The following is a 26,718-nucleotide window of genomic DNA, read 5'->3' on the forward strand; positions in this document are numbered from 1 at the left end:
TTTTTTTATTTTTTTTATGTGATGTCACAATAATAAAGCTTATATTTTACAGATGATATTCTCTCTCATTCTCTTGATTTAGAGTGGAGATCCAATCGATATAGAATTTGAGGTTAAATCAGAAGCAGAAGAGAGGTATGTGAGGGATGATCAGCAGTCTATGGAGGAGGATGGAATAACGGGGACATTTATAGAGGAGGACACTCCTACAGAGATCAGCACAGGTGGGTCATTAACACTAAATACATTCCTCCACCCATACTGATCACTGATTGGTCCAGAGTAGGGCGGGGACTGGATGATATCAGCCTGTAATCCCCTGGTCACTTTCCTGAGCTGTGTTCCCCGTCCTGTATTCCTGTATTTCTCTCGGATAATCTTCCTTCTCTGTGCTGCAGACACAATTTATGTATCTAGATTGGATTTATGGAGATTCTGGGGTTCAGCTGGATGTTGATTTTCACCATAGGCACTAGCCTAGGCACCTGGGATATGTACCTTGGGTCTTCTGCCCCATGCCCGGGTCTAGCAAGATCTCTGGCAGAGTGATTTGTGATGTCAGAGGGGGGCGGGTCACCCATTTATGTCACCAGGCGGCCCCGCCCTTGCCTATATATATATATATGGGATCTGGGGTTCCTCTTGTTAAAGGGGGCTTCCAGATTCCGATAAGCCCGCCGCCCACAGACCCCTACAACCACCGGGCAAGGGCTGTGGGGTTGAGGCCCTTGTCCCCATTAACATGGGGACAAGGTGCTTTGGGGGGGACCCCAAAGCATTTTGAGGGCATGTAGCCTGGTACGGTTCAGGAGGTGGGGGGCTGACTCAAACATTGGGCTCATCCCTATTATATACTCCTGACCCCTGCACTATATACTCAATGTTGTACATTACATACAGACTTTTACATGTTGATAATAACGTGATAACATCCTCCAACTTTGGACCCTTAAACAGAAAGTGATAATGAGGGAGGAGTCAATAACCCAATGATGGTGGTCTTCAGGATCAGTCCAGTCTTCATCTTGGTTGTTCTCCCCCCATCCTCACTCTCTGACCTCTGGTGGGGCTCAGCCCCGCTGTTATTCATGACTAAATCATGGACTAAATAAGGAAGTGCAGGACTTCTTGTGTTGGGAAGATGGCAATGAGTGATAGAGGGGGTGGGGACACTCGTCCTATAATCCCCTCATCACTGTCACTCCTATAAAAGACAGTTCTCGTTGTTTCCTCACTCTCTGACTAAGGTCCATGAATAAAGAAATGAACTGGTAGGAGATCAGAGGACCCATTTACTAGTTACCTTGAGGGGGGAATTGTAAGATCCTCAGAGACAAAGCTGCCTCCTGGTTTAGGGGAACCAATCAGCTCATGTCTAGTAATAATCTTTGTATTTCTATTTTAGTAGATGGACGGGAGATGAGGAAAACCTCAGAGGATTGTCTCACTTTGTCTCCAGACTGTAAAGTAGAAGATGAGGACATCACACAGTATAGTCCAGGAGAAAACCCGGCTACCTCAAATGTCCATCCGGCACCACACAGTGTAGATGGACCATCGTATTCCTCTTATCCTGAGGAACCTCAGACTGTGCGGGACGGTGCCGAACCATCGTATTCCTCTTATCCTGAGGAACCTCAGACTGTGAGGGACGGTGCCGGACCATCGTATTCCTCTTATCCTGAGGAACCTCAGACTGTGGGGGATGGTGCCGGACCATCGTATTCCTCTTATCCTGAGGAACCTCAGACTGTGGGGGATGGTGCCATCCTTCCAAAACATAAGAGGTTTTCCTGTACCGAGTGCGGGAAATGTTTTTCACGGAAGTCCCATCTTTCCATACATCATAGATCTCACACAGGGGAGAAGCCGTATTCCTGTCCTGAGTGCGGGAAATGTTTTTCACAAAAGTCCTATCTTTTCAAGCATCAGAGATTGCACACGGGGGAAAAGCCGTATTCCTGTCCTGAGTGCGGGAAATGTTTTTCACAGAAGTCCCATCTTTTCAACCATCAGAGATTGCACACAGGGGAAAAGCCGTATTCCTGTCCTGAGTGCGGGAAATGTTTTTCACGGAAGTCCCATCTTTTCGATCATCAGAGATTGCACACGGGGGAAAAGCCGTATTCCTGTCCTGAGTGCGGGAAATGTTTTTCACAGGAGTCCCATCTTTTCAATCATCAGAGATTGCACACGGGGGAAAAGCCGTATTCCTGTCCTGAGTGCGGGAAATGTTTTTTACAGAAGTCCCATCTTTTCAATCATCAGAGATGGCACACGGGGGAAAAGCCGTATTCCTGTTCTGAGTGCGGGAAATGTTTTTTACAGAAGTCCCATCTTTTCCGTCATCAGAAGTTGCACACGGGGTAAAAGCCGTATTCCTGTCCTGAGTGCGGGAAATGTTTTTCAGATAAGTCCACTATTTACAGACATCAGAGATTGCACACAGGGGAGAAGCCGTATTCCTGTGCTGAGTGCAGGAAATGTTTTTCACAGATGTCCGCTTTTTACAGACATCAGAGATCTCACATGGGGAGAAGCCATATTCCTGTCCTGAGTGAGGGAATAGCTCCTCAGTGAAGTCCTGTCTTCCTGTACATCAGGGGTCCCACACAACCCTCGAGGTGTATTAGTGAGTGCGGGAAATGTCTTGTATATAAATGTTGCTGGACATGTGGGGAAGAAGCACACCCTGATATACACCTCAGATATACTCCATGGCTGATCTTCATCATGTAAGAAACAGTTGATAAGGAGATCAGAGATCACCAAAGACATGGATGAAGTGTTGTACCGTGTTGGCCATCGATAGGAGGAGAAAAATAAAAATGGAGTCATTACCTTTCATTGGCTGAGTACATTGTGTGGTGTAAACTCTTGCAAGAGGTCTGTTTTCCCAAGTCGTCTTCCAGGACAAAACACGTTAACCCCACCACTTAAAAGGCGGTCCTCTAGGGCTTTTAAAATAAAAATGGAGTCATTACCTCTCATTGGCTGAGTACATTTTGTGGTGTAAACTCTTGCAAGAGGTCTGTTTTCCCAAGTCGTCTTCCAGGACGAAACACGTTAACCCCACCACTTAAAAAGCGGTCCTCTAGGGCTTTTAAAATAAAAATGGAGTCATTACCTCTCATCGGCTGAGTACATTTTGTGGTGTAAACTCTTGCAAGAGGTCTGTTTTCCCAAGTCGTCTTCCAGGACGAAACACGTTAACCCCACCACTTAAAAGGCGGTCCTCTAGGGCTTTTAAAATAAAAATGGAGTCATTACCTCTCATTGGCTGAGTACATTTTGTGGAGGAAGATTTCACAAACACTTACAGGTCTGTTTCTAAAAACTTTGTTGAATGAATGTGACGCGCATTCCTCCAGCCGTGACAAATATTCACCATATTTTATATAATACAATGATTATTTTGTCTTACAATCATTGGCTCCATTTAGTGGCCATAATGTTAGTTCTCTATTTTTATGAAAAAAATGATGGCCGCTAGATGTTGCGGGCGATTATAGGAAATTATTGTTTTTATTGAATCGGGGGCAGAATTCGGAAATGATGGTAACATTCATCCCATCCCCCCCCCATTCACACAGAAGGAATGTACACGCATTTCACCCAGAGAACGGCTACGCCACATTTTTTATGGATGGACATCCTAGACCCGCCCCTTTTCTGACACTTTTTGTGTACAAGTTAAGATCTGTATTTTTTGCTAGAAAATTTCTTATAACCCCCAAACATTATATGCCGTATATATACTGTGTATATACAGTGCTGTGAAAAAGTATTTGCCCCCTTCCTGATTTTTTTTATTTATTTTTTTTTTGCATATTTCTCACACTTAAATGATTCAGATCATCTAACAAATTTTAATATTACATAAAGATAACCCGAGTAAATCCAAGATGCAGTTTTTAAATTATTATTTCATTTATTAAGGGGAAAAAAGCTGTTTAAACCTGCCTGGCCCTGTGTGAAAAAGTAATTGCCCCCTCCCCCATGCTGAATCATGAATGAACTGTGATTAACCACAATTTTTTGGAAAGATGAGTCAAATTTCACTTGCCACGCCCAGGCCTGATTACTGCCAGAGCTGTTGAATCAAGAAATCACATGAATAGAAGCTGTCTGACAAAGTGAAGCACGCTAACAGATCACAAAAAGCCACACATAATGTCACAATCTAAAAAAATTCAAGAACAAATTAGAAACAAAATCATGTACATGTATCGGTCTAGGAAGGGTTTCAAAGCCATTTCTAAGGCTTTGGAACTCCAGTGAACCACGGGGAGAGCCCTTATCCACAAATGGAGATAACTTGGAACAGTGGTGAACCTTCCCAGGAGTGGCGGGCCAACCAAAAATTACTTCAAGAGCATGACGACGACTCATCCAGGAGGTCATAAAAGACTCCAGAACAACATCTAAAGACTTGCAGGCCTCACTTGCCTCAGGTAAGATCAGTGTTCATGATTCACCAATAGGAAAGAGACTCGGCAAAAATGGCGTCCATGGGAGAGTTCCAAGGCCAAAGCCACTGCTGACCAAAAAGAACACAAAGGCTCATCTCACATTTACCAAAAAACATCTTGATTATCCCCAAGACTTTTAGGCAAATATTCTGTGGTCTGATGAGACCAAAAATGGACTTTTTGGAAGGTGTGCGTCCCGTTACATCTGGCCTAAAATGAATATAGCATTTCATAACAGCAACATCATACCAACAGTCAGACATGGTGGTGTTAGCGTTGTGGTCTGGGGCTGCTTTTGCAGCTTCAGAACCTGGACGACTTTCCATAATTGATGGAACCATGAATTCTGAGAAAATCCTAAATGAGAATGTCCGGCCATCAGTTTGTGACCTCAAGCTCAAGTGCACTTGGGTTATGCAGCAGGACAATGATCCGAAACACAACAGCAAGTCCACCTCCAAATGGTTCAAACAAAGCAAAATGTAGGCTTTGGAGTGACCTAGTCAAAGCCTGAATCCAATTGAGATGCTGTATCATGACCTTGCACAGGCCGTTCATGCTTGAAAACCCTCCAATGTGGCTGAATTAAAACAATTCTGCAAAGAAGAGTGGGCCAAAATTGCTCCACAGCGATGTGAAAGACTCATTGCCAGTTATGACAAACGATTGATTGCAGTTGTTGCTGTCAAGGGTGGCACAACCAGTTATTAGGTTTAGGGGGCAATTACTTTTTCACATAAAGCCAGGCAGGTTTGGACAGCTTTTTTGCCTTAATAAATGAAACCATTTAAAAAGTGCATTTTGTATTTACTCGGGTTATCTGAGTACCCGGGTACCTGTCTCCAGGCCGACAGAGTATCTGTCTCCAGCCCATCAGAGTACCTGTCTCCAGCCCATGCCTCATAGAATATACGTTGGGGTGTTTACTTTCCAAAATGGGGTCATTTTGTGGGTGTTTCCATTGTCCTGGTGCTCCAGGACCTTCAAAAGTGTGATAGGTTGTCAGGAAATTAGATGTGTAATTTATGCTGAAGGTGCTCCCTGCATGTTGGGCCTCAATATGTGGCCAGGCTGTGTAAAAGTCTCACACATGGGGTATCGCCATACTCGGGAGAAGTAGCAAAATGTATTTTGGTCTGTAACTGGAAGTATGCATATGCTGTGTGTGAAAAATAACCTGTTGTTATGACAATTTTGTGTAAAAAATAAATAAAAACCTTGATTTTTCCCCAAAATTGTGGTAAAAAATTACAACTTCAAAAAACTTGCCATGTTTCTCACTAAATACCTTGGACTGTCTACTTTCCAAAAAGGGGTCATTTGAGGGGTATTTGTACTTTCCTGACATTTCAGGGCCTCAAGAAATGAGAATCGGCCGTCAGTACATCAGGTATGATCCATTTTTAATGATTTGCACCATAGCTTGTAGACTCTATGACCTTCACACAAACCGAAATAATATCCACTAATTTGGGTTATTTTTACAAAAGATATGTAGCAGTATAAATTTTGGCCCAAATTAATGAACAAAACTTACTTATTTGCAAATTTTATAATAGAAACTTAAAAAAAGTGGGTTTTATTTTCATAATTTTCGCTCTTTCTTTTTTTACTTGCATCGCAAAATATAAAAAAAAAACCCAGTGGTGATTAAATACCACCAAAAGAAAGCTCAATTTGTGTAAAAAAAAGAAAAAAGAAAAAGATATTTATGTTGTTTGGGTTCAGTGTTACATGACTGAGTAATTGTCATTCAAAGTGTGAGAGCGCTAAAAGCTGAAAATTGGTCTGGGCAGGAAGGGGGTGAAAGTGCCCGGTACTGAGTTGGATAAAAATCTCCATGGGCGACACTTTAAAGAATTTTACAGGTTATCAGTTTAGAATTGTTTGCGGGCGATACCTCACGTGTGTGGTGCGAACACCGTATGTGCGCAATCTACATATGCGTTTGCTTCTACACGCGAGCACGGAGGGATGGGGGTACTTTAAAATATTTTATTTTATTTTTACACTGTCCCTTTAAAAAATTATTTAACACTTTTATTCCTATCACAAGAAATGTAAACATCCCTTGTGATAGAAATAAGGGATGACAGGTCCTCTTTATGGAGACATCTGGGTTAATAAGATACTAAATCTCTCCTCTACCTTTATAAGCAAAAAAATAGATCTTCCGCCCTAGAACGGAAGTGATGTCACGGTCATCATGATGTCATCATTGAGGTAATCAGAGATGATCTGGTCTCTGTTCACCTCTATGGCCAGCCACACAAACCGTTGGATCGTTTCCTGGGCTCGCCCATAAGAACGGTAAGCCTGAGAAACACTGCCGAGCAGCGGGAGGGGGAAGGAGACCCCCTGCTCCTAAAAGTGATCCAGCAGCTAATCAGCCACTCAGATCACTTTTATGAGAAACAGAATCGCCGGCTGAAAAAAAAAATGGGGTTATGGCTGATAGCTTCATGACGTCGCTCCCGGCCTCCTAGATCAGGGATCTCCAAACTACGGCCCTCCAGCTATTGCGGAACTACACGTCCCATGATGCATTGTGAAACTGACATTCACAGACATGACTAGGCATGATGGGAATTGTAGTTCCTAAACAACTGGAGGGCCATAGTTTGGAGACCCTTGTCCTAGATCATAGAGGTAAGGAGGGACAATCTGGTCTCTTATCACCTCTGTGGCAAGCCGCGCGAATCGCCGGATCGTTTCCCAGGCTCGCCAGGGAGAACGGTAAGCACGAGAAACACTGGCGAGCGGCGGTGGGGTTGGGCGGGTGACCTCTCCCGCTACTTCTAAAGGCGATCCACACTCTGGTGTGCACGGTGAGATGTAACGTGTAGTAGCACAATCAACATTTTACTATGTAGGAGCTCGTGACATGTCGTCTATGTGAGCCTTCAAAGGGGTGGCTTAAGTGCTTGAGAGTAACTTTCAGAATTTTTTTTTAGTTAACTTTATTGCTATCAGATAACGGACCAATAGCCCCCTATGTGATAGCATTTTGTTGTGACAGGTAGAATAGAATAGAAAATAAAAGAATAGAATTGAACAGAAATGAAAAGAAGAGACAACAATTGAACAAAATAGAAAGAATATAACCGTCTTCCGAAATTCGAATTTTGAATACTGTAGAGTAAATTTTAATTTGAATGTCGATTAGAGTTTTCCAAATTCGGTCGAATTGAATTCATTTCACCCATATTCAGAAAATTAGAATCAAATTTCAATGAATTAAACAAAGTTACCTAATTTAACTAAAGAAAATAATTTAAATTACAAACAAAAATGTTTTCATTTTACACATGTCTATTCACAGCTTCCCTGGTCACAGAGATCAGGAATGATGGCACTGAACCCAGAAGTGACCTAATCCACATCACTCCTGGGTTCATTCTAGCTAGGGGTGATGAGCGAGCGGATGTTCTCTGGTCTCTCTCTCTCCTCTACCACCATGCTGGTGCCTGGAGGTGGGATATCGGAGCCCAGGCAAACATGGTGGTGGTGGTGGGGGGGGGGTCTGGGGAAGCCATCCAGTGGCTGTATAGAGGTTACAAACCTGTGACGATGTCTGAGAATGCACTTATTCTTCTCCAGAATGTTCCAGAAGGGTACTGCTGGTCTCTGTGACAAATGATTCCATCATTGTAGGCAGGTTGGGGGAAGGTTTCCCTGAGCATCATAATTTGGTGTTTGGCAATTTCCACCATTGGCCACATCTGTAAAATATCTAATTCTCATGTTTGCCGAGACTCTGATACCGGATTGGTAATATCATAGATTTCCATAACCAAGAATGAGATTAGGCAAGATCCATATCGTGTCCAATCATGAAGCAGATTTCTGGCCTCGCTCACAGCTTTGCTGTCAGATCGAAGGGATCCACCAATGTTCTCCAGGCAGTACAATACGGGGCCAAAATTGTTTTTTTCCTGGGGGGTAAGCCTGTGGGAGAAGAATCCCCTTATATCACTGGTCAGTGTAGTGGTCCCTTACATTGGTGACCAATGGAAAAAGAACCCCCTTATATCAGAGGTCAGTGTAGTGGTCCCCTTACATTGGTGACCAATGGGAGAAGGACCCCCTTATATCAGAGGTCAGTGTAGTGGTCCCTTACATTGGTGACCAATGGGAGAAGGACCCCCTTATATCAGAGGTCAGTGTAGTGGTCCCCTTACATTGGTGACCAATGGAAAAAGAACCCCCTTATATCAGAGGTCAGTGTAGTGGTCCCCTTACATTGGTGACCAATGGAGAAGGACCCCCTTATATCTGTGGTCAGTGTAGTGGTCCCTTACATTGGTGACCAATGAGAGAAGGACCTCCTTATATCAGAGGTCAGTGTAGTGGTCCCTTATATTGGTGACCAATGGGAGAAGGACCCCCTTATATCAGTGGTCATTGTAGTGGTCCCTTACATTGGTGACCGATGGGAGAAGGACCCCCTTATATCAGTGGTCATTGTAGTGGTCCCTTACATTGGTGACCGATGGGAGAAGGACATTCTTACATCGTCATCAGTGGGAAGGCCGCCACACATACAGATCATTGATGTCAGTTGTTACTGAGAGACAGAAATGGTTCATTGCTCAGGGAACCCCTAAAGACCTTTGAAGGAACCCTGGCTGAGAAAGGCTGGACTAGGCAGTAATATATTTCTCTCCCCCTTGGTAGGAGTGGAGATGACCCCATCTATAAGGATATACAGTACATACACACACACAGTGGCGGCCGGTCCATATGTTTTGACAAATAGGAAAGCCAGTCATAGAATGATTTCATTTTAAATAAATGATAATGACTAATATTTTTTAACATCTTAAAGTTAAAAAATGTTAGTCATTTTATCATTTATTTAAAGAAATCGTTCTATGTGTGTGCACTGTGCAGGGCGCCGGACTAATGGGAGTCTATTTTTTGACAAGCACGTGATCAGAGCCTGAGGCTCTAATTGGCTTGTTTTAAATTGTCCTCGGGGCACAGAGCTCTCCGCCCCCAAACCCTCCCACTTTGGCTTTTAGTGAATCAATAATCGCCGTCGCGTCACTTCCAGTTTCCATCTTCTCAACCCGGCCAATCAGAAGACTGAATATTTGAAACACGGAAAGTTAACACTGAAGCCACGGTGGAGAGCCGTATCAGGGGAGCTGTGACTGTGGTGAGTGTGTAGTTGGAGAGGTTTGTTTGCGCCCCCCAAAATTTTTGTTTTTTCTCAAAATTATCGATCTTTTTTTGTTTATTCAGTAAACTATAACAACCCCATTGGTGATTAAAAACCACCAAAAGAAATCTCTATTTGTGGCAACAAAATTATAAAAATGTCCTATGTGTACAGTGTTACATGACCGCGCAATTGTCATTCAAAGTGTGACAGCGCTGAAAACTAAAAAATTGTCCTGGGTAGGAAGGGGGTGAAATTGCCCGGTAGGCAAGGGGTTAATGTTGCTAGCAGTTTTGGAGTATCCCAAACCCCGAGTTCTACAAGCAATTCATTACAAAAGACAAACTCCTAGACTGTTTATTGGAGTTGGAGTGAATGGACAGTTGGCTTGGGTGACTGGGGGGCCTCTGTACTGTGTGGGAAAGAACCAGTTATCATCAGTGACTCCTGCGGGGGGGAGCACTACACATCTATAAGGATATACAGTACATACACACACAGCACAAGGCCGTGTGAGACGTTTCTCTGGGCTGCAGTTCCTCTGAGATCCACAAGGTGGGGATCTCACTTCTACCCAGACAGGAAGTCTCTATGGAAGACAGGAAGTGATGTCAGGGACAAACAGGAAGTGATGCAGGAAGTTCCATGAGGTGCGAATAACAGAGGAGACATTGTTGGAAGTGGCAGTAGAGGAGGTAATAAGATCTTATTTTCTATTTACACCCAGTAACCCCCCCGTCATGTTCCGTCCTCTTCCTCCATAGTCACTGTGACGTCTTTTATCTCCAGCAGATGATGATACACACATATATTATTATTATTATTTTTATACAGGATTTATATAGTGCCAACAGTTTGCACAATGCTTTACAACATGAGGGCAGACAGTACAGTTACAATACAATATAATGAGTGCCCGTGTATTGTGGGTGCACTAGGAGTAGAGAGCTGGGAATTGGGTAGGTTACAAATAGTTAGTCCTACTCAATTTCCCCAATAGAATAGAGGGTAAAAATGTCCAACAGGACTGGTGATGCCACTCAGTGCACATCCTGCACCATGTATGGGTTCCTTGATGAGCCAAGCGAGGGCGCATACTGCTGTGGGAGATGTGAGCGATTTGCTTCTCTGGAAGTCCAGGTCCTGGATCTGAAGAATCAAGTAGCAACACTGAGAAGCATTAGCAACCTGGAGAGGATCTTGGGCATTACCCAGCAGGTGCTGGCAGGGGGCCAGCCTAGAGGAGGTTGGAGAGATGGAAGCACAGGATCCAGAGGTAGGTAGCTGGGTGACAGAAAGGAGGAGGGGTAGATTGAAGAGTGTTAGGGAGGCCAGTCCTGAGTTGGTACACCCCAACAAATATGCCAAGTTGCATGATGATGGGGATACAAGCTCAGGGGTGGCAGTGCTGGAGCAGGCGCCCTTCCCTAGCTGCCGGTGGAGTGACGGCTTCAGTAAGGAGGGGAGCGGTGATACAGGTAAGGCCAGACAAGTGCTGGTAGTGGGAGACTCAATTATTAGGAGGACAGAGAGGACAATCTGTCAGAAAGACCGGGGTTGCCGAAGAAGTCTGGTGATTACCGGGCACTCGGGTTCGGCACATCACAAATCGGGTGGACAGATTATTGGGAGGGGATGGGGAGGATCTAACGGTCATTATACATGTTGGTACCAATGACCAAGTCACAGGAAGGTGGAGAGTGCTAAAAAATTATTTCAGGGACTTGGGGAATAAATTGAGGAAAAGGACCTCCAAGGTAGTTTTCTCTGAAATAGGCAGCAGGAGCTTGGGGAACTGAACAAGTGGCCCGAGGAACTGGTGCAGGAAAGAGGGATTTGGGTTCCTGGAGAACTGGGCTGTTTTCTCAGTCGGTTACTGGCTCTTTAGTAAGGACGGGCTGCACCCTAATGGGGACGGTACAGTTCTATTGGAAAGTAAGATGACCACAAAGCTGGAGGGGCTTTTAAACTAGGTGTTGGGGGGGGGGGGGATCAGAGAAAGTGATACCTGACAGGGAGCTGGTGACAGAGGGTGATAGGAGAGTCAGCAGTAGTAATAGCAGTGAAAATACAACCATAACAACTAATCACGGGGTATTGTGAGTGGGAAATTCAAATTCAGAAACAAAGGGGGAAAACGATAGTCACTCATACAACTATAGGGAGGAGTATACACAAATGCTAGGAGTCTAGCTAACAAAATAGCGGATCTGGAGCTGCCATTACACGAGGAGGACTTGGACTTTGTGGGAATAACTGAAACTTGGTTTGACAGCTCACACGATTGGCTGGCCAATATACTTGTATTGAAAGGACAGGAAATGTAGAAGAGGGGGAGGGGTGTGTCTATATGTCAAAAGTTATATAAGGGTGCTAGAGAGGAGCGACATTATGTATGGGACCTGGGGGAAAATGGAATCTGTATGGGTAGAACATCAAAGAGAGGAAGTGAGTGGGAAATGAATAGTGGGGGTATGCTATAGGCCGCCCAAGGTGAAGAAGGAAGAGGATCTGGAATTACTATCTCAGATAGAAATGGCAGGGAAACAGGGAACTGTAATCATAATGGGGGACTTCAATTATCCCGATATCGACTGGGCAGAGGGAACAGCTCACTCACTAAAGGCCCGTCATTTCTTGAATGTTTTACAGGACAACTTCATGTCCCAAATGGTGGATTCCCCAACTAGAAAGAATGCCCTGCTAGATCTATAAATTACGAATGATCCAAGTCTGATCTCAGATGTGGAGATACGTGACAACTTGGGATCTATCGGTCATAGGATGATCGCGTTTACCATAAATCACAGGAAAGGGAGGCATATGCGTAGTACAAAAACACAAATTTTTAAAACGAGCCAATTATTCTGAACTACTGTCAGGGTACTCACCAGGGCCGAGATGCTGAGAGCGACTCCCCTTGCAGCTGAGTTCGCTATACCCCTGGAGGTGGCACAGAGGGTATCGGGCACAGAGAGGCACGGGTCGCCAGGCACCAGTAGGAGCTTGCGTGTTGAACTTCCGTCTGGTAGTAAGTCTGTGCAGGGTACACCCGGAAGGTGATCAGCAGAGGAATCAGACTGGGGCTCAAACACCTTGGTCCTGAAGTAGACAACTGGAACAAAGTATGTAGAGAAGCCAGGGGGTCAAACACAGCAAGCCGGTAGGAAGGAAGTCCATTTAAACAAGCCAAGGTCATACACAGGAATCAATCAATGGGAGAGTCCAAGACAGGCCGGGGTCAAACACTGGAGCAGGCAGGAGCGAAGTCTTAAGGAGAAGCCGGGGGTCAAACACTGGAGCAGACAGAAGAGGAATCTGTTAAGCAAGCCGAGGTCAAGGTGCAGGAGAAGTTCAAGGGTGGTCAAGGCAATCCGGGTCACAATAGGCAGGAGTCAATAGCAGAACTAAGGAACAGGAACACAGAAGGTGAAATGACAAACCAGCAATAAGCCAGAGAGCTGGGCTGCCTTTTATAGGGCCGCCAGGGGAACTCACGTTGTGCGGCTAAGATGCGTATGTGCTTACGCCGTTTCGTCGTGCCGCGGCCCGCTGACTCGCACGTCTATGTGTGGCGTTGTGCCGTGACGCGGTCCGCTGAGTCGCGAACCCGCATGTGCCGATTCGCCATTCTGCCACGCAGGCGTACAGGGAAATGCCGGTATTGGCAAACAAAGTTTCTGTTATTCCTCTGACAACTACAGTCATTGCTACTTCATTTGGGTACAGAGTTGCATGACCGCGCAATTGTCATTCAAAGTGTGACAGCGCTGAATATTGTCGTGGGCAGGAAGGGGGTAAAATTGCCCGGTAGGCAAGGGGTTAATGTTGGTAGCAGTTTTGGAGTAGGGATGAGCTTCGCGTTCGAGTCGAACCCATGTTCGACTCGAACATTGGCTGTTCGGTCGTTCGCCAAATTCCGAACGTTATGGGCCGTTCGCTCCAAATTCGTGTGGCGCGTCACGGCCCATAATTCACTGCGGCGTCGCAGTGCATTGCTGGCTGATGATTGGCCAAGCATGCACTATGATCCACATGCTTGGCCAATCACAGCGCCGTCGGTAGAGAGAGCTGTAATTGGCCAAAGCCAGGGTGGCTTTGGCCAATTATGGCTCAGGGGGTTTAGAACACACCCCACACTATATAAGGCCACCTGCACAGCGGCCCTGTGTAGTGTGTTTCGGCGTTGAGATACAAAGATAGACAGAGAGACAATGTCATTTCATTTGAGTTAGATAGATTAGGCAGAACAGTCAGTCAGTTAGCTGCACTTACAGTGTATTGTGTATATATATGCATCCCAGGTGTTGCATATATATATATATATATATATATATATATATATATATATATATATATATATATATACACTCTATTCAGTTTAGCTAGATCCGTTCCTGTTATCTTCCTACTGACAGGTAGGCTTGTCTTGTTACAGTATTTACAGCTACCTGAAGAAAATTACTGGTGTTCTTTTGATCCTATTAGTACCACAGTCAGGCAGCTAGACTATTTACAGTTAGTGCAGTGCGTCCTGCTCACAGTGTTCAGCTAAAACTACAAGTAATTTTTTTGCGAGCTCTGCACAGTGTTCAGCTAAAGCTACCTGTAGAAGGTTGGTGGTGTTCTCATACTACAGGCAGGCAGTTGATTTTGCTAGCTGCAGTATCAGTACATTATATATATATATCCCAGCTTAGTGCAGCTACAGGCCATTAGTATGTCTGGAAGGCCAAGAAGGAGAGGCAGACAGTCACAAGCCAATAAGAGAGGGCAAGCAGGCTCTGTGTCTAGTGCTGGTCGTGGAGACGGTGCATCCTCATCAGCATGTGGCCGTGGGACACGCTTGGGCTTTTTTTCGGCAGCTGGCCGTGTTGAGCCGCAACATGCGGAAGACTTGGTCGAGTGGATGACCAAGCCGTCCTCATCCTCCTCATCCTCTCTCACCCATGCTCAGGGTACTTTGTCTGGCAAAGCAGCGGCCTCTTCCCTCGGCTCAATGTCATCAGTGACTCCTTCCCTAGCCCCACCATGTCCTCCTGAGGAGTCCCTCAAACTGTTTGACCACAGTGTTGGGTACATGCTCCAGGAGGATGCCCAGCGTTTGGAAGCCTCTGATGATGATACTGAGCTCGATGAAGGCAGTAACATGAGCACGGACAGAGGGGGTGCCCAAGAAGGACAGCAATCTGGCAGTCATGCTCCCCCTGCTGCAGCATACTGCCAGCTTTGCTCCAGTGATGAGGAGGGAGGGGATGATGAGGTCACTGACTCAACGTGGGTGCCTGATAGGAGAGAGGAGGAGGAGGAGGAAGAGGAGGCGGCACATCACCAACTAGGCAGGATGCCCTCCAGGGGCCGGCCTAAGGGCAGCACACTGACTGCATCACACCCCAAAGCTCCACATGTGCAGGGCGCTGCAGTCTCTGCGCGTTATTCAAAAAGTTCTTTGGTGTGGGCCTTTTTTGAGACGAGTGCATCAGATCGCACCGCTGCTATTTGCAACATATGTCTCAAGCGTATCTCGCGTGGCCAAAACATTTCCCGCTTGGGTACCACGTGCTTGACCAGACATATGTTGACCTGCCATGCAGTTTGTTGGCAAGCGTATCTAAAAGTCCCACACCAAAGAACAAAGAGGACCTCTCCTTGCTCCTCATCAGCTGAGATCTCCAACCCCACTATACCTTCAGTCCTCTGAGACCTGCACTGAGAGGAATGAAGGTGTAGAATTAGGTGTGTCACAGCCAAGTACTTGTGGGCAATCTGCTTTTGGTACACCGACCTCAGATTGTACCAGGCAAATTTCCCTGCCCCAGCTGCTGCACCGCCAAAAGAAGTTTGCTCCCAGCCATCCACAGGCCCAGCGGTTGAATGCTAGCTTGGCAAAATTGCTAGCACTTCAACATCTGCCTTTTCAGTTGGTAGACTTTGCCCCCTTCCGTGAGTTTGTGGAATGTGCGGTTCCTCAGTGGCAGGTACCCAAACGCCACTTTTTCTCACGGATGGCGATTCTGGCTCTTTACCAGCATGTGGAAGGCAATGTCCATACCTCGCTGGACAGGGCGGTGAGCGGTAAGGTGCATATTACCGCTGACTCATGGTCCAGCAGGCATGGACAGGGACGTTACCTAAGTTTCAAGCGCATTGGGTGACTCTGCTGGCAGCTGGGAAGGATGCAGGACAAGGTACAGTAGTGTTGGAGGTTGTTCCGCCACCACGCCTCCAAAATGCCACTACTAATGATTGTGACACACCTCTCTCCTCCACCCCCTCCTCTTCTTCTTCCTCCATGGCCTCTTCCTGTGCTTTGTCCTCGGAACCAGTGGTGCTCCGTAGCCGTTCAAGGGGCTACGCAAGTACGCAGGCCAAAAGATGCCATGCGGTGCTTGAGCTGGTGTGCTTGGGGGATAGGAGCCACACTGGGGCAGAGGTTCTGTCAGCTCTGCAGGGGCAGGTTCAGAGGTGGTTGACGCCATGGCAACTTAAGGCAGGAATGGTGGTTTGCGACAATGGCACCAACCTCCTCTCTGCCCTCCGACAGGGACAAATGACCCATGTGCCCTGTTTGGCTCACGTCCTTAACTTGGTGGTGCAGCGGTTCTTGGGCAGGTAACCGAGCTTACAGGATGTCCTGAGGCAGGCCAGGAAAGTCTGTGTGCATTTCCGCCGGTCATATAATGCCAGTGCTCGGCTGGCGGACCTCCAAAAGGTGTTTAACCTGCCCAAGAACTGCCTAATCTGTGACATGCCCACCAGGTGGAACTCAACGTTGGCCATGCTGCAGCGGCTGCACACGCAGCAGAGGGCCATCAATGAGTACCTGTGCGACTATGGCACCAGGACAGGGTCAGGGGAGCTTGTTTTTTTTCCCCACGCCAGTGGGCCATGATCAGGGATGCATGCACTGTCCTGTCACCATTTGAGGCCACACGGATGGTGAGCAGTGACAGTGCATGTATAAGTGACACTGTCCCCCTTGTCCACACGCTGCGTGGAATAATGGACAGGGCACTTGAGGCAGAACAGAGGCAGGAAGAGGAGGACTTCCTTAGCTCTCAAGGCCCCCTTTATCCAGACAGTGTTCCTGCGTGCCCGCCGATCACACAGGAAGAGGAGGAGGAGGAAGATTGTGTCAGTATGGAGGTGGAGCCTGGCACTCAGCATCAGCAGCAGTCTTTAAGGGATCAGTCCCAAGAAACACATGGACTTGTATGTGGCTGGGAGGAGGTGGCTGCGGACCATGTCGTCCTTAGTGACCCAGAGGACTCCGGACCGAATGCCTCAGCAAACCTACGCTGCATGGCCTCCCTGATCCTGCAAAGCCTGCGTAAGGATCCTCGTATTCGTGGTATCAAGGAGAAGGACCGATACTGGCTGGCAACCCTACTTGATCCACGTTACAAGTGTAAAATTGCGGACCTTATCTTGCCATCGCAGAGGGAGCAGAGGATGAAACATCTTCGGGAGGCCTTGCAGAAAGGTCTGTGCAACGCGTTCCCAGAGACTGGGAGGTTACAAACTCCTGTTTCTGGACAACGTGTTGCTGAGGCTTCGTTCAGTCAAAGAAGGAGTGGTGGAGAAGGTGGCCGTCTGACCGATGCGTTCAGACAATTTTTTGGTTTGCAGCCCCAAGGTATGATCGGTTCCAGCAACCATCGCCAGCGTCTGTTTTACATGGTGCAGGAATAACTAGGGGCAAGATCTGACTTGGACACCTTTCCCACCGAAAATCCTCTGGGTTACTGGGTCTTGAGGATGGATCACTGCCCAGAGCTTGCACAGCATGCAATTGAGCTACTGGCCTGTCCTGCATCCAGCGTTCTTTCGGAACGCACATTCAGTGCTGCTGGAGGCTTTGTAACCGATCACAGGGTGCGCCTGTCCACCGACTCGGTCGATCGACTGACCTTCATAAAAATGAATCAGTCTTGGATTACCACCAGCTACCAAGCACCTGATGCTGATGTAACCGAATAATTTTTTTTGAAATCTCAGATCCCTTCAAAGACTGCCTATGCTGATGCTGAGTGACTATCCTGAGTAATTATCCTCCTCCTCCTCAATCATCACGCTGATAGCTTGTAAGAACATTTTTGGTTCTGGGCGCCACCACCAGTGCCTAAGGCACAATTTTTCAGCCCCTGTTCAACAGGGGCATGTAATTACAATTCTTGATCCAATATTTCACAACAGGGCCCATTTCTGCACCCACCAAGAGCGAATGAGGACTTACAGTGTTGTGCCACCACCACCAAAGGCCCAATTTTTCTGCCCTTGTTCAACAGGGGCATGTAATTACAATTCTTGATCTAATATTTCACAGCAGGGCCCTGTGAGGGCTTACAGTGTTGTGGCCACAACAACACCTAAGGCCCAAATTTCTGCTGAGTATATAGGGCAGGCCCCTACTTTCAAACATCTAACTTGCAAACGGAAGGAGACAACAGGAAGTGAGATGAAATCTACCCCTAGGAAGGAAAATTCTCTCCTGTAAGAGTTAATATGGGAAAAACATTTCTCCTTTCCACTGATGCTTTCCAATCCTTGTTCCACAAAAAAACCCAAATTTTCAAAAAACATTTGTCATTGGGACAAAAAGTGAGGTGAAATCTTCTGAAGAGGAGCACAGACAGCAAAACAAATGTCACAGGGGTGATAACCCTTCCCTATGTTTTCCAAAAAGCTTAAAATAGATTTTTTGGCTGGAGCTAAACACGTTAAAAATGTACCCATTCAAAATTACAAACAGATTCTACTTAACAACAAACCTACAGTCCCTGTCTTGTTTGCACCGCCTGTATACTGCTGTTCAGAGTATATAGGGCCTGGTGGCCCCACACCTTTCCTTTTTTAATTTGGGTGCGGGGTTCCCCTTAATATCCATACAAGACCCAAAGGGCCTGGTAATGGACTGGGGGGTACCCATGCTGTTTGTCTCACTGATTTTCATCCATATTGCCAGGACCCGACATTACATTAAACCCGCAAGCAGTTTTAAATGACTTTTATTCCTTTAGTAATGTCATTTTGTGCAGGGACTGTTCTAAACACGGGAAACACGTGCCACTTTACAGGCATACTATAGACACCCCCCAGGTACGATATTTAAAGGAATATTTCACTTTTTTTTTTACTTTAAGCATCATTAAAATCGCTGCTCCCGAAAAAACGGCCGTTTTTAAAAGTTTTTTTGCATTGATACATGTCCCCTGGGGTAGGACCCGGGTCCCCAAATCCTTTTTTAGGACAATACCATGCAAATTAGCCTTTAAAATGAGCACTTTTGATTTGGAACGTTCGAGTCCCATAGACGTCAATGGGGTTCTAACGTTCGTGCGAATTTTCGGTCCGTTCGCAGGTTCTGGTGTGAACCGAACTGGGAGTATCCCAAACCTCGAGTTCTACAAGCAATTCATTACATTGGACAAACCCTGAGACTGTTTATTGGAGTCGGAGTGAATGGACAGTTGCTTGGGTGACTGGTGGCCTCTGTACTGTGTGGGAAAGAACCAGTTATCATCAGTGGCTCCTGCGGGGGGAGCACTACACATCTATAAGGATATACAGTACATACACACAGCACAAGGCCGTGTTCACACTACGAGATGTTTCTCGGGGCTGCAGTTCCTCTGAGATCCACAAGGTGGTGATCTTCTCATGTCTACCATAGAGACAGGAAGTCTCTATGTAAGGCCCCTTTCACACTGGGGCGGTTTGCAGGCGTTATTGCGCTAAAAATAGCGCCTGCAAACCGACCTAAAACTGCCGCTACTGTTTCTCCAGTGTGAAAGCCCGAGGGCTTTCCCACTGGAGCGGTGCGCTGGCATTAGAGAAAAAAAAAACTCCTGCAAACAGCATCTTTGGAGCGGTGAAGGAGCGGTGTATTCACCGCTCCTTCACCGCTCCTGCCCATTGAAATCAATGGGCATCGCGGCTATACCACAGGCATAGTGCCGCTGTAGCTGTAGCGGCGCTATGCAAGCGGTTTTAACCCTTTTTCGCCCGCCAGCCAGGGTTAAAACCGCATCGCTATCAGCCGAATACCGCCGCTAAAACGACGGTAAAGTGGCGCTAAAAATAGCGCAGTTTTACCGCCGACGCCCCCACTACCCCAGTGTGAAACGGGCCTTAGACAGGAAGTGATGTCAGGTACAGACAGGATGTTCCGGGTGAGAGGTGAGTCAGGAGGAAGTAGAGAGGAGACATTGTTGGAAGTGGCAACAGACGAGGTAATAAGATCTTATTTTCTATTTACACCCAGTAACCTCCCGTCATGTCCGTCCTCTTCCTCCATAGTCACTGTGATGTCTTTTATCTCCAGCAGATGATGATACACACATATATAGTGTGGGAACCTAGATTAACCCCTTCAGGGGTCAGAACATTCCCCCCACTTACAGGGCTGAAACATTTCCTTCTTTTTGGAGATGTCACCTTTTCCACCAATCACCTTCTCACCTCATCAGTCTATTGTAGAATTTCTACATCTATACTAACAATGTCACACTTACCCCTAATGCAGCCGGTCAGACACTATAGCTGGCTTCTGTATTCTTCACCTATAGAAGCCCCCCTTCCCATAAGGCAAGCAGGCCTACCGGTACTCAGTTGCCCCCAGGACTTATACACAATACTATAGTGCCTGGACACCACTCCAGGACAGGAACAAACTGAGCACAGCAAAAAGGTACTTGCGGTTGGCAGACAGGCAGAGTGGTTCAATGACAGTCCAGGTACAAGGCAGGCAAAGTTCAGAATAGTCAGGGTCAAATCCATAGTCAGAAGGCAGACAGAGGTCAGAGAGTAGTCCATATCCGAACCGAGGTCATCAACAAGGGAATCCAAACAGCAGAGAAGGGCAGACAAACAGAGTTTGGAGCACATGTTACAAACGCAATATCACAAGCATGAGACTGCAGGCTTGGCTGGCTTAACCGCTTACAGACCAGAATATTTTCCTGCTTAATGACCAGTCCATTTTTTTGAGATGCAGCACTGTGTCGCTTTAACTGCCAATTGCGCGGTCGTGCGACGTTGTACCCAAACAAAATTGACGTCCTTTTTTCCCCACAAATAGAGCTTTCTTTTGCTGGTATTTGATCACCTCTGCGGTTTTTATTTTTCTGCTATAAACAAAACAAGAGAGACAATTTTGAAAAAAAAAAAGAATATTTTTTACTTTTCGCTTTTTGCTATAATAAATATCCCAAAAATGTTTTTAAAAAACCAATTTCTTCATCAGTTTAGGCCGATATATATTCTTCTACATATTTTTGGTAAAAAAAATTGCAATAAGCGCATATTGATTGGTTTGTGCAAAATTTATAGCGTCTACAAAATAGGGGAAAGATTTATGGCATTTTTATTTATTTATTTCTTTCCTACTAGTAGTGGCAGTGATTTTTTGCGGTACTGCGACATTGCGGAGGACAGATCGGACACTATTGACACATTTTTAGGACCATTGACATTTATACAGCGATAAGTGCTATAAAAATGCACTAATTACTGCGGAAATGTCATTGGCAGGGAAGGGGTTAACACTAGGGGGCGATCAAGGGGTTAAATGTGTTCCCTCGTGTGTGTTTCTTACTGTAGGGGGATGGGGCTGACTGGGGGAGGAGACATATCGCTGTTCCTATGCATCACAGCCAAAACCAGGATGCTGGAATGAGGAGCAGGAGTGAAACGCACTCCTGACAAACAGATTATAGTACTTTTATTAGTGGCGGGGGATGGGCCGTTTATTTAGGGAGGATTCAAATATGTGTGTCTTTATTTTATACGATTCAAAGAAGAAGAAAGAGGGAAACATTTAATTTGTAGTAAATATCCGGAATTTTTTTCCTATAATGATCCCAGTCTCAGATATTCATCCTAAAATGTGATCAGTAAAGTCTCCGGAGTACACGGAGATCACAGGAATATGATGTGTCCTGACAAAGCGCAAAGACAAAGATCATCTTTCAGTTTAGGAGAGGAGGGACGCACCTGGGAGATATTATTCTGTGTACAGAAATCTCACACAGCACCCCCCACAGCTCCTCCTCCCAATGTTTCTCCAATCAGAGTCAGAGAATCCTATGACATCACACTGAACTCACAGCGCCTCCTCTTAAAATCTCTAACCGACTCTTTTCTGATGCTCTTAGGATGTGGGCCGACCCCTGGCCTCCTCACTTTCAAAGTAGGCCTGTTGGACCTGCATTGTATATAATATCAGAAACCTCAGCATGAAGTGGGGTTTAAATAAAAAGAGACCTGATCAGTGAGGTGAGGAGGATTCTGGGAATGTCATTTGATTTTACTATTTGTGTTCAAATCTAGAGTTTTCCTCCTGTGAAGTCTGGAGATCATATGACCATCACATTGCCTCCACCTCCCTCCCTGATAGAATAGAGAAATAAAAAGAAGATTCTAGGAGTCACCAGAGAGATCATTGAGCTGCTGACAGGAGAGGTGAGCGGTGCTGGGAAGGACATCATGATGGACAATCAGCCGCCCCTCACATCACCGGGTAAGAGGAGACTTTATTGTAAAGGAGAGAGCAGTACGGAGGGTCCACCTAGATCCCCCATCATCTGATAAACACATAGAAACAATGTATTCAGTCAATGTGTGTGTTTCCTACAGATGGATCCAGTAATGGGAACCCACCAGAGAGATGTCCCCGTCCTCTGTATTCCCGGAATTCCACACAGGAAGGTCACACCATCCCTCACCATCATCAGGTAGATGATTAAATAATACTTGTACTTGTGATTTATACACAAGCATGTTTGTCACAATGAATGTTTTATTATATGTTCAGATTGTGGTTAAAGAAGAGTATAAAGAGGAAGATGAGGAGTATAGAGTGATGGAGGAGTTATCAGAAGGACACAAGGATATGATGGATCCACCTAATACCAGGAACCCACCAGAGAGATGTCCCCGTCCTCTGTATTCCCGGGATTCCACACAGGAAGATCACACCATCCCTCACTGTTACAAGGTTGGTGGTATGGAGAATCTAGAATATGGACTTGTGTAGAGGATGTGTATTTTTTTTATATATATGATGTCACAATAATAAATCTTTTATTTTACAGATGATATTCTCTCTCATTTTTTTTTTTTGATTTAGAGTGGAGATCCAATCGATATAGAATTTGAAGTTAAATCAGAAGAAGAAGAGAGGTATGTGAGGGATGATCAGCAGTCTATGGAGGAGGATGGAATAACGGGGACATTTATAGAGGAGGACACTCCTACAGAGATCAGCACAGGTGGGTCATTAACACTAAATACATTCCTCCACCCATACTGCTCACTGATTGGTCCAGAGTAGGGCGGGGACTGAGTGATATCGGCCTGATTTTCACCATAGGCACCTGGGGTATGTACCTTAAGGTTCTTCCCCATGCTTGGGTCTAGCAAGATCTCTGGCAGAGTAATTCTCCCGGGGTTACTTGCTCTGTTATTTGCTGTCTGTGCCGGGTGGAGGGATATGTCTGTATAGTCTCAGACCCAAGTCACTGAGTGCAGTCTCAGGAGATGGGAGGCAGCGGTGTGGGACCTCTGCAACTTGTCTCCAGTAAATATTTCAGCTTCCACTGATTACCAATATTATGAGTCTTGACACTAACAATGTAAACTCTATGTTGTACATTACATAGTCCTGACTTCTCCTCTCTCCCCTCTACCCACTGCTATATATACACATAATATGTATTCTCTTTTGTTACTCCCATTTCCTACCAGCTGATCATTTTATATCTGAGGATTTGATTGGAGCACAGACTTTTACATGGTGATAATAATGTGATAACATCCTCCAACTTTGGAACCTTAAACAGAAAGTGATAATGAGGGAGGAGTCAATAACCCAATGATGGTGGTCTTCAGGATCAGTCCAGTCTTCATCTTGGTTGTTCTCCCCCCATCCTCACTCTCTGACCTCTGGTGTGGCTCAGCCTCGCTGTTATTCATGACTAAATCATGGACTAAATAAGGAAGTGCAGGACTTCTTGTGTTGGAAAGATGGCAATGAGTGATAGAGGGGGTGGGGACACTCGTCCTATAATCCCCTCATCACTGTCACTCCTATAAAAGACAGTTCTCGTTGTTTCCTCACTTACTGACTAAGGTCCATGAATAAAGAAATGAACTGGTAGGAGATCAGAGGACCCATTTACTAGTTACCTTGAGGGGGGAATTGTAAGATCCTCAGAGACAAAGCTGCCTGATGTGGGCGGAGTCCTGGTTTAGGGGAACCAATCAGCTCATGTCTAGTAATAATCTTTGTATTTCTATTTTAGTAGATGGACGGGAGATGAGGAAAACCTCAGAGGATTGTCTCACTTTGTCTCCAGACTGTAAAGTAGAAGATGAGGACATCACACAGTATAGTCCAGAAGAAAACCCGGCAAACCCAAATGTCCATCCGGCACCACACAGTGTAGATGGACCATCGTATTCCTCTTATCCTGAGGAACCTCAGACTGTGCGGGACGGTGCCGGACCATCGTATTCCTCTTATCCTGAGGAACCTCAGACTGTGAGGGACGGTGCCGGACCATCGTATTCCTCTTATCCTGAGGAACCTCAGACTGTGAGGGACGGTGCCGGACCATCGTATTCCTCTTATCCTGAGGAACCTCAGACTGTGCGGGATGGTGCCGGACCATCGTATTCCTCTTATCCTGAGGAACCTCAGACTGTGCGGGATGGTGCCGGACCATCGTATTCCTCTTATCCTGAGGAACCTCAGACTGTGAGGGACGGTGCCGGACCATCGTATTCCTCTTATCCTGAGGAACCTCAGACTGTGAGGGACGGTGCCGGACCATCGTATTCCTTTTATCCTGAGGAACCTCAGACTGTGAGGGACAGTGCCGGACCATCGTATTCCTCTTATCCTGAGGAACCTCAGACTGTGAGGGACGGTGCCGGACCATCGTATTCCTCTTATCCTGAGGAACCTCAGACTGTGCAGGATGGTGCTGCCCTTCCAACAGATAAGGTCTTTCCCTATGCTGAGTGCGGGAAGTGCTTCTATTATAAATCCAAACTTAATGTACACAAAAGAACTCACACAGGTGAGAAGCCGTATTCCTGTCCTGAGTGCGGGAAATGTTTTTCAGTGAAGTCCAGTCTTACCACACATCAGAGATTGCACACGGGGGAGAAGCCATATTCCTGTCTTAAGTGTGGGAAATGTTTTTCACAGAGGTACGCTCTTTTCCACCATCAGAAGTTGCACACGGGGGAGAAGCCATATTCCTTTTCTGAATGCGGGAAATGTTTTATAATGAAGTCCTCTCTTTCCGATCATCAGAGATTGCACACGAGGGAGAAGCCGAATTCCTGTTCTGAATGTGGGAAATGTTTTACATTGAGGTCCTCTCTTTCCGATCATCAGCAATTGCACACAGGGGAGAAGTCGTATTCCTGTGCTGAGTGCAGGAAATGTTTTTCATGGAAGTTCAGTCTTACCATGCATCAGAGATTGCACACGGGGGAGAAGCCATATTCCTGTCCTGAGTGCGGGAAATGTTTTTCACATAAGTCCAATCTTTCCAATCATCAGAAATTGCACACTGGGGAGAAGCCGTATTCCTGTAGTGAGTGTGGGAAATGTTTTAAAGGGAAGTCCTCTCTTTCTGATCATCAGAAATGGCACACAGGGGAAAAGTCGTATTTCTGTCCTGAGTGTGGGAAATGTTTTTCACAGAGGTCCACTTTTTACAGACATCAGAAATTACACACGGGGGAGAAGCCATATTCCTGTCCTGAGTGCAGGAAATGTTTTTCAGATAAGTCCACACTTTCCAAACATCAGAGATTGCACACGGGGGAGAAGCCGTATTCCTGTGCTGTTTGCGGGAAATGTTTTTCAGATAAGTCCAATCTTTCCAGTCATCAAAGATCTCACACGAAGTAGAAGCCACTTTCCTGTCCTGAGTGAGGGAATTGTTCCTCACTGAAGTCCTGACTTCCTGTACATCAGGGGTCCCACACAACCCTCAAGGTGTATTAGTGAGTGCGGGAAATGTCTTGTATATGAATGTTGCTGGACATGTGGGGAAGAAGCACACCCTGATATACACCTCAGATATACTCCATGGCTGATCTTCATCATGGAAGAAACATTTCATAGACCTCAAGCATAGCCTGACCTTTTGAAAGAGATGTCCTATGGAATGGATGATACAACAGTTCCATCTAGAGGCTGGATTGGTAAATGTTTCTCCCATTGAAACATAGTATTGAGAAAGGGGCCACACCCATGTGGGGTTTAATAAAACTTTCTAAATAAAAAGGCAACAACATAAGAAACAGTTGAAAAGGAGATCAGAGATCACCAAAGACATGGATGAAGTGTTGTACCGTGTTGGCCATTGATAGCAGGAGAAAAATAAAAATGGAGTCATTACCTCTCATTGGCTGAGTACATTTTGTGGTGTAAATTCTGCAAGAGGTCTGTTTTCTCAAGTCGTCTTCCAGGATGAAACACGTTAACCCCACCACTTAAAAGGCGGTCCTCTAGGCCTTTTAGAATAAAAATTGAGTCATTACCTTTCATTGGCTGAGTACATTTTGTGGTGGAAGATTTCACAAACACTTACAGGTCTATTTCTAAAAACTTTGTTGAATGAATGTGACGCACATTCCTCCAGCCGTGACAAATATTCAACATATTTTATATAATACAGTGATTGTTTTTTTTTTTACAATCATCGGCTCCATCTAGTGGTTATAATGTGTTAGTTATTGTTAGGAATTAAGGTTGTTCAGAAAAAAATCATGGCCGCTAGATGTTCAGAAAATTATTGGTTTTTATTGAATCGGGGGCAGAATTCGGCACGGCTAGGAAATGATTGTAACATTCATCTTTCCCCCCCATTCACACAGAAGGAATGAACACGCACTTTCACCTGGAGAACGACTACGCCACATTTTTTATGGATGGACATCCTAGACCCGCCCCTTTTCTGACACTTTTTGTTTACAAGTTAAAATCAGTATTTTTTTTGCTAGAAATATACTTATAACCCCCAAACATTATTTGCCGTATATATACAGTGCTGTGAAAAA

The 26,718-nt window shown here is 45.7% G+C and overlaps 1 protein-coding gene across 1 annotated transcript; it reads left to right on the forward strand.

The window, feature by feature from the left end:
* The first annotated feature begins 1,409 nt into the window (after nucleotides 1–1,409).
* LOC141106840 (uncharacterized) lies at nucleotides 1,410–26,718 on the forward strand. The gene is given in 3 exon segments (XM_073597770.1): nucleotides 1,410–2,576; nucleotides 6,704–6,782; nucleotides 23,945–26,718. Coding segments are annotated over 3 exon segments (2,856 nt in total). The 5' UTR covers nucleotides 1,410–1,419; the 3' UTR covers nucleotides 25,565–26,718.

Source organism: Aquarana catesbeiana, linkage group LG08 (genome assembly GCF_042186555.1).
Source record: "Aquarana catesbeiana isolate 2022-GZ linkage group LG08, ASM4218655v1, whole genome shotgun sequence".
Classification (NCBI taxonomy): domain Eukaryota; kingdom Metazoa; phylum Chordata; class Amphibia; order Anura; family Ranidae; genus Aquarana; species Aquarana catesbeiana.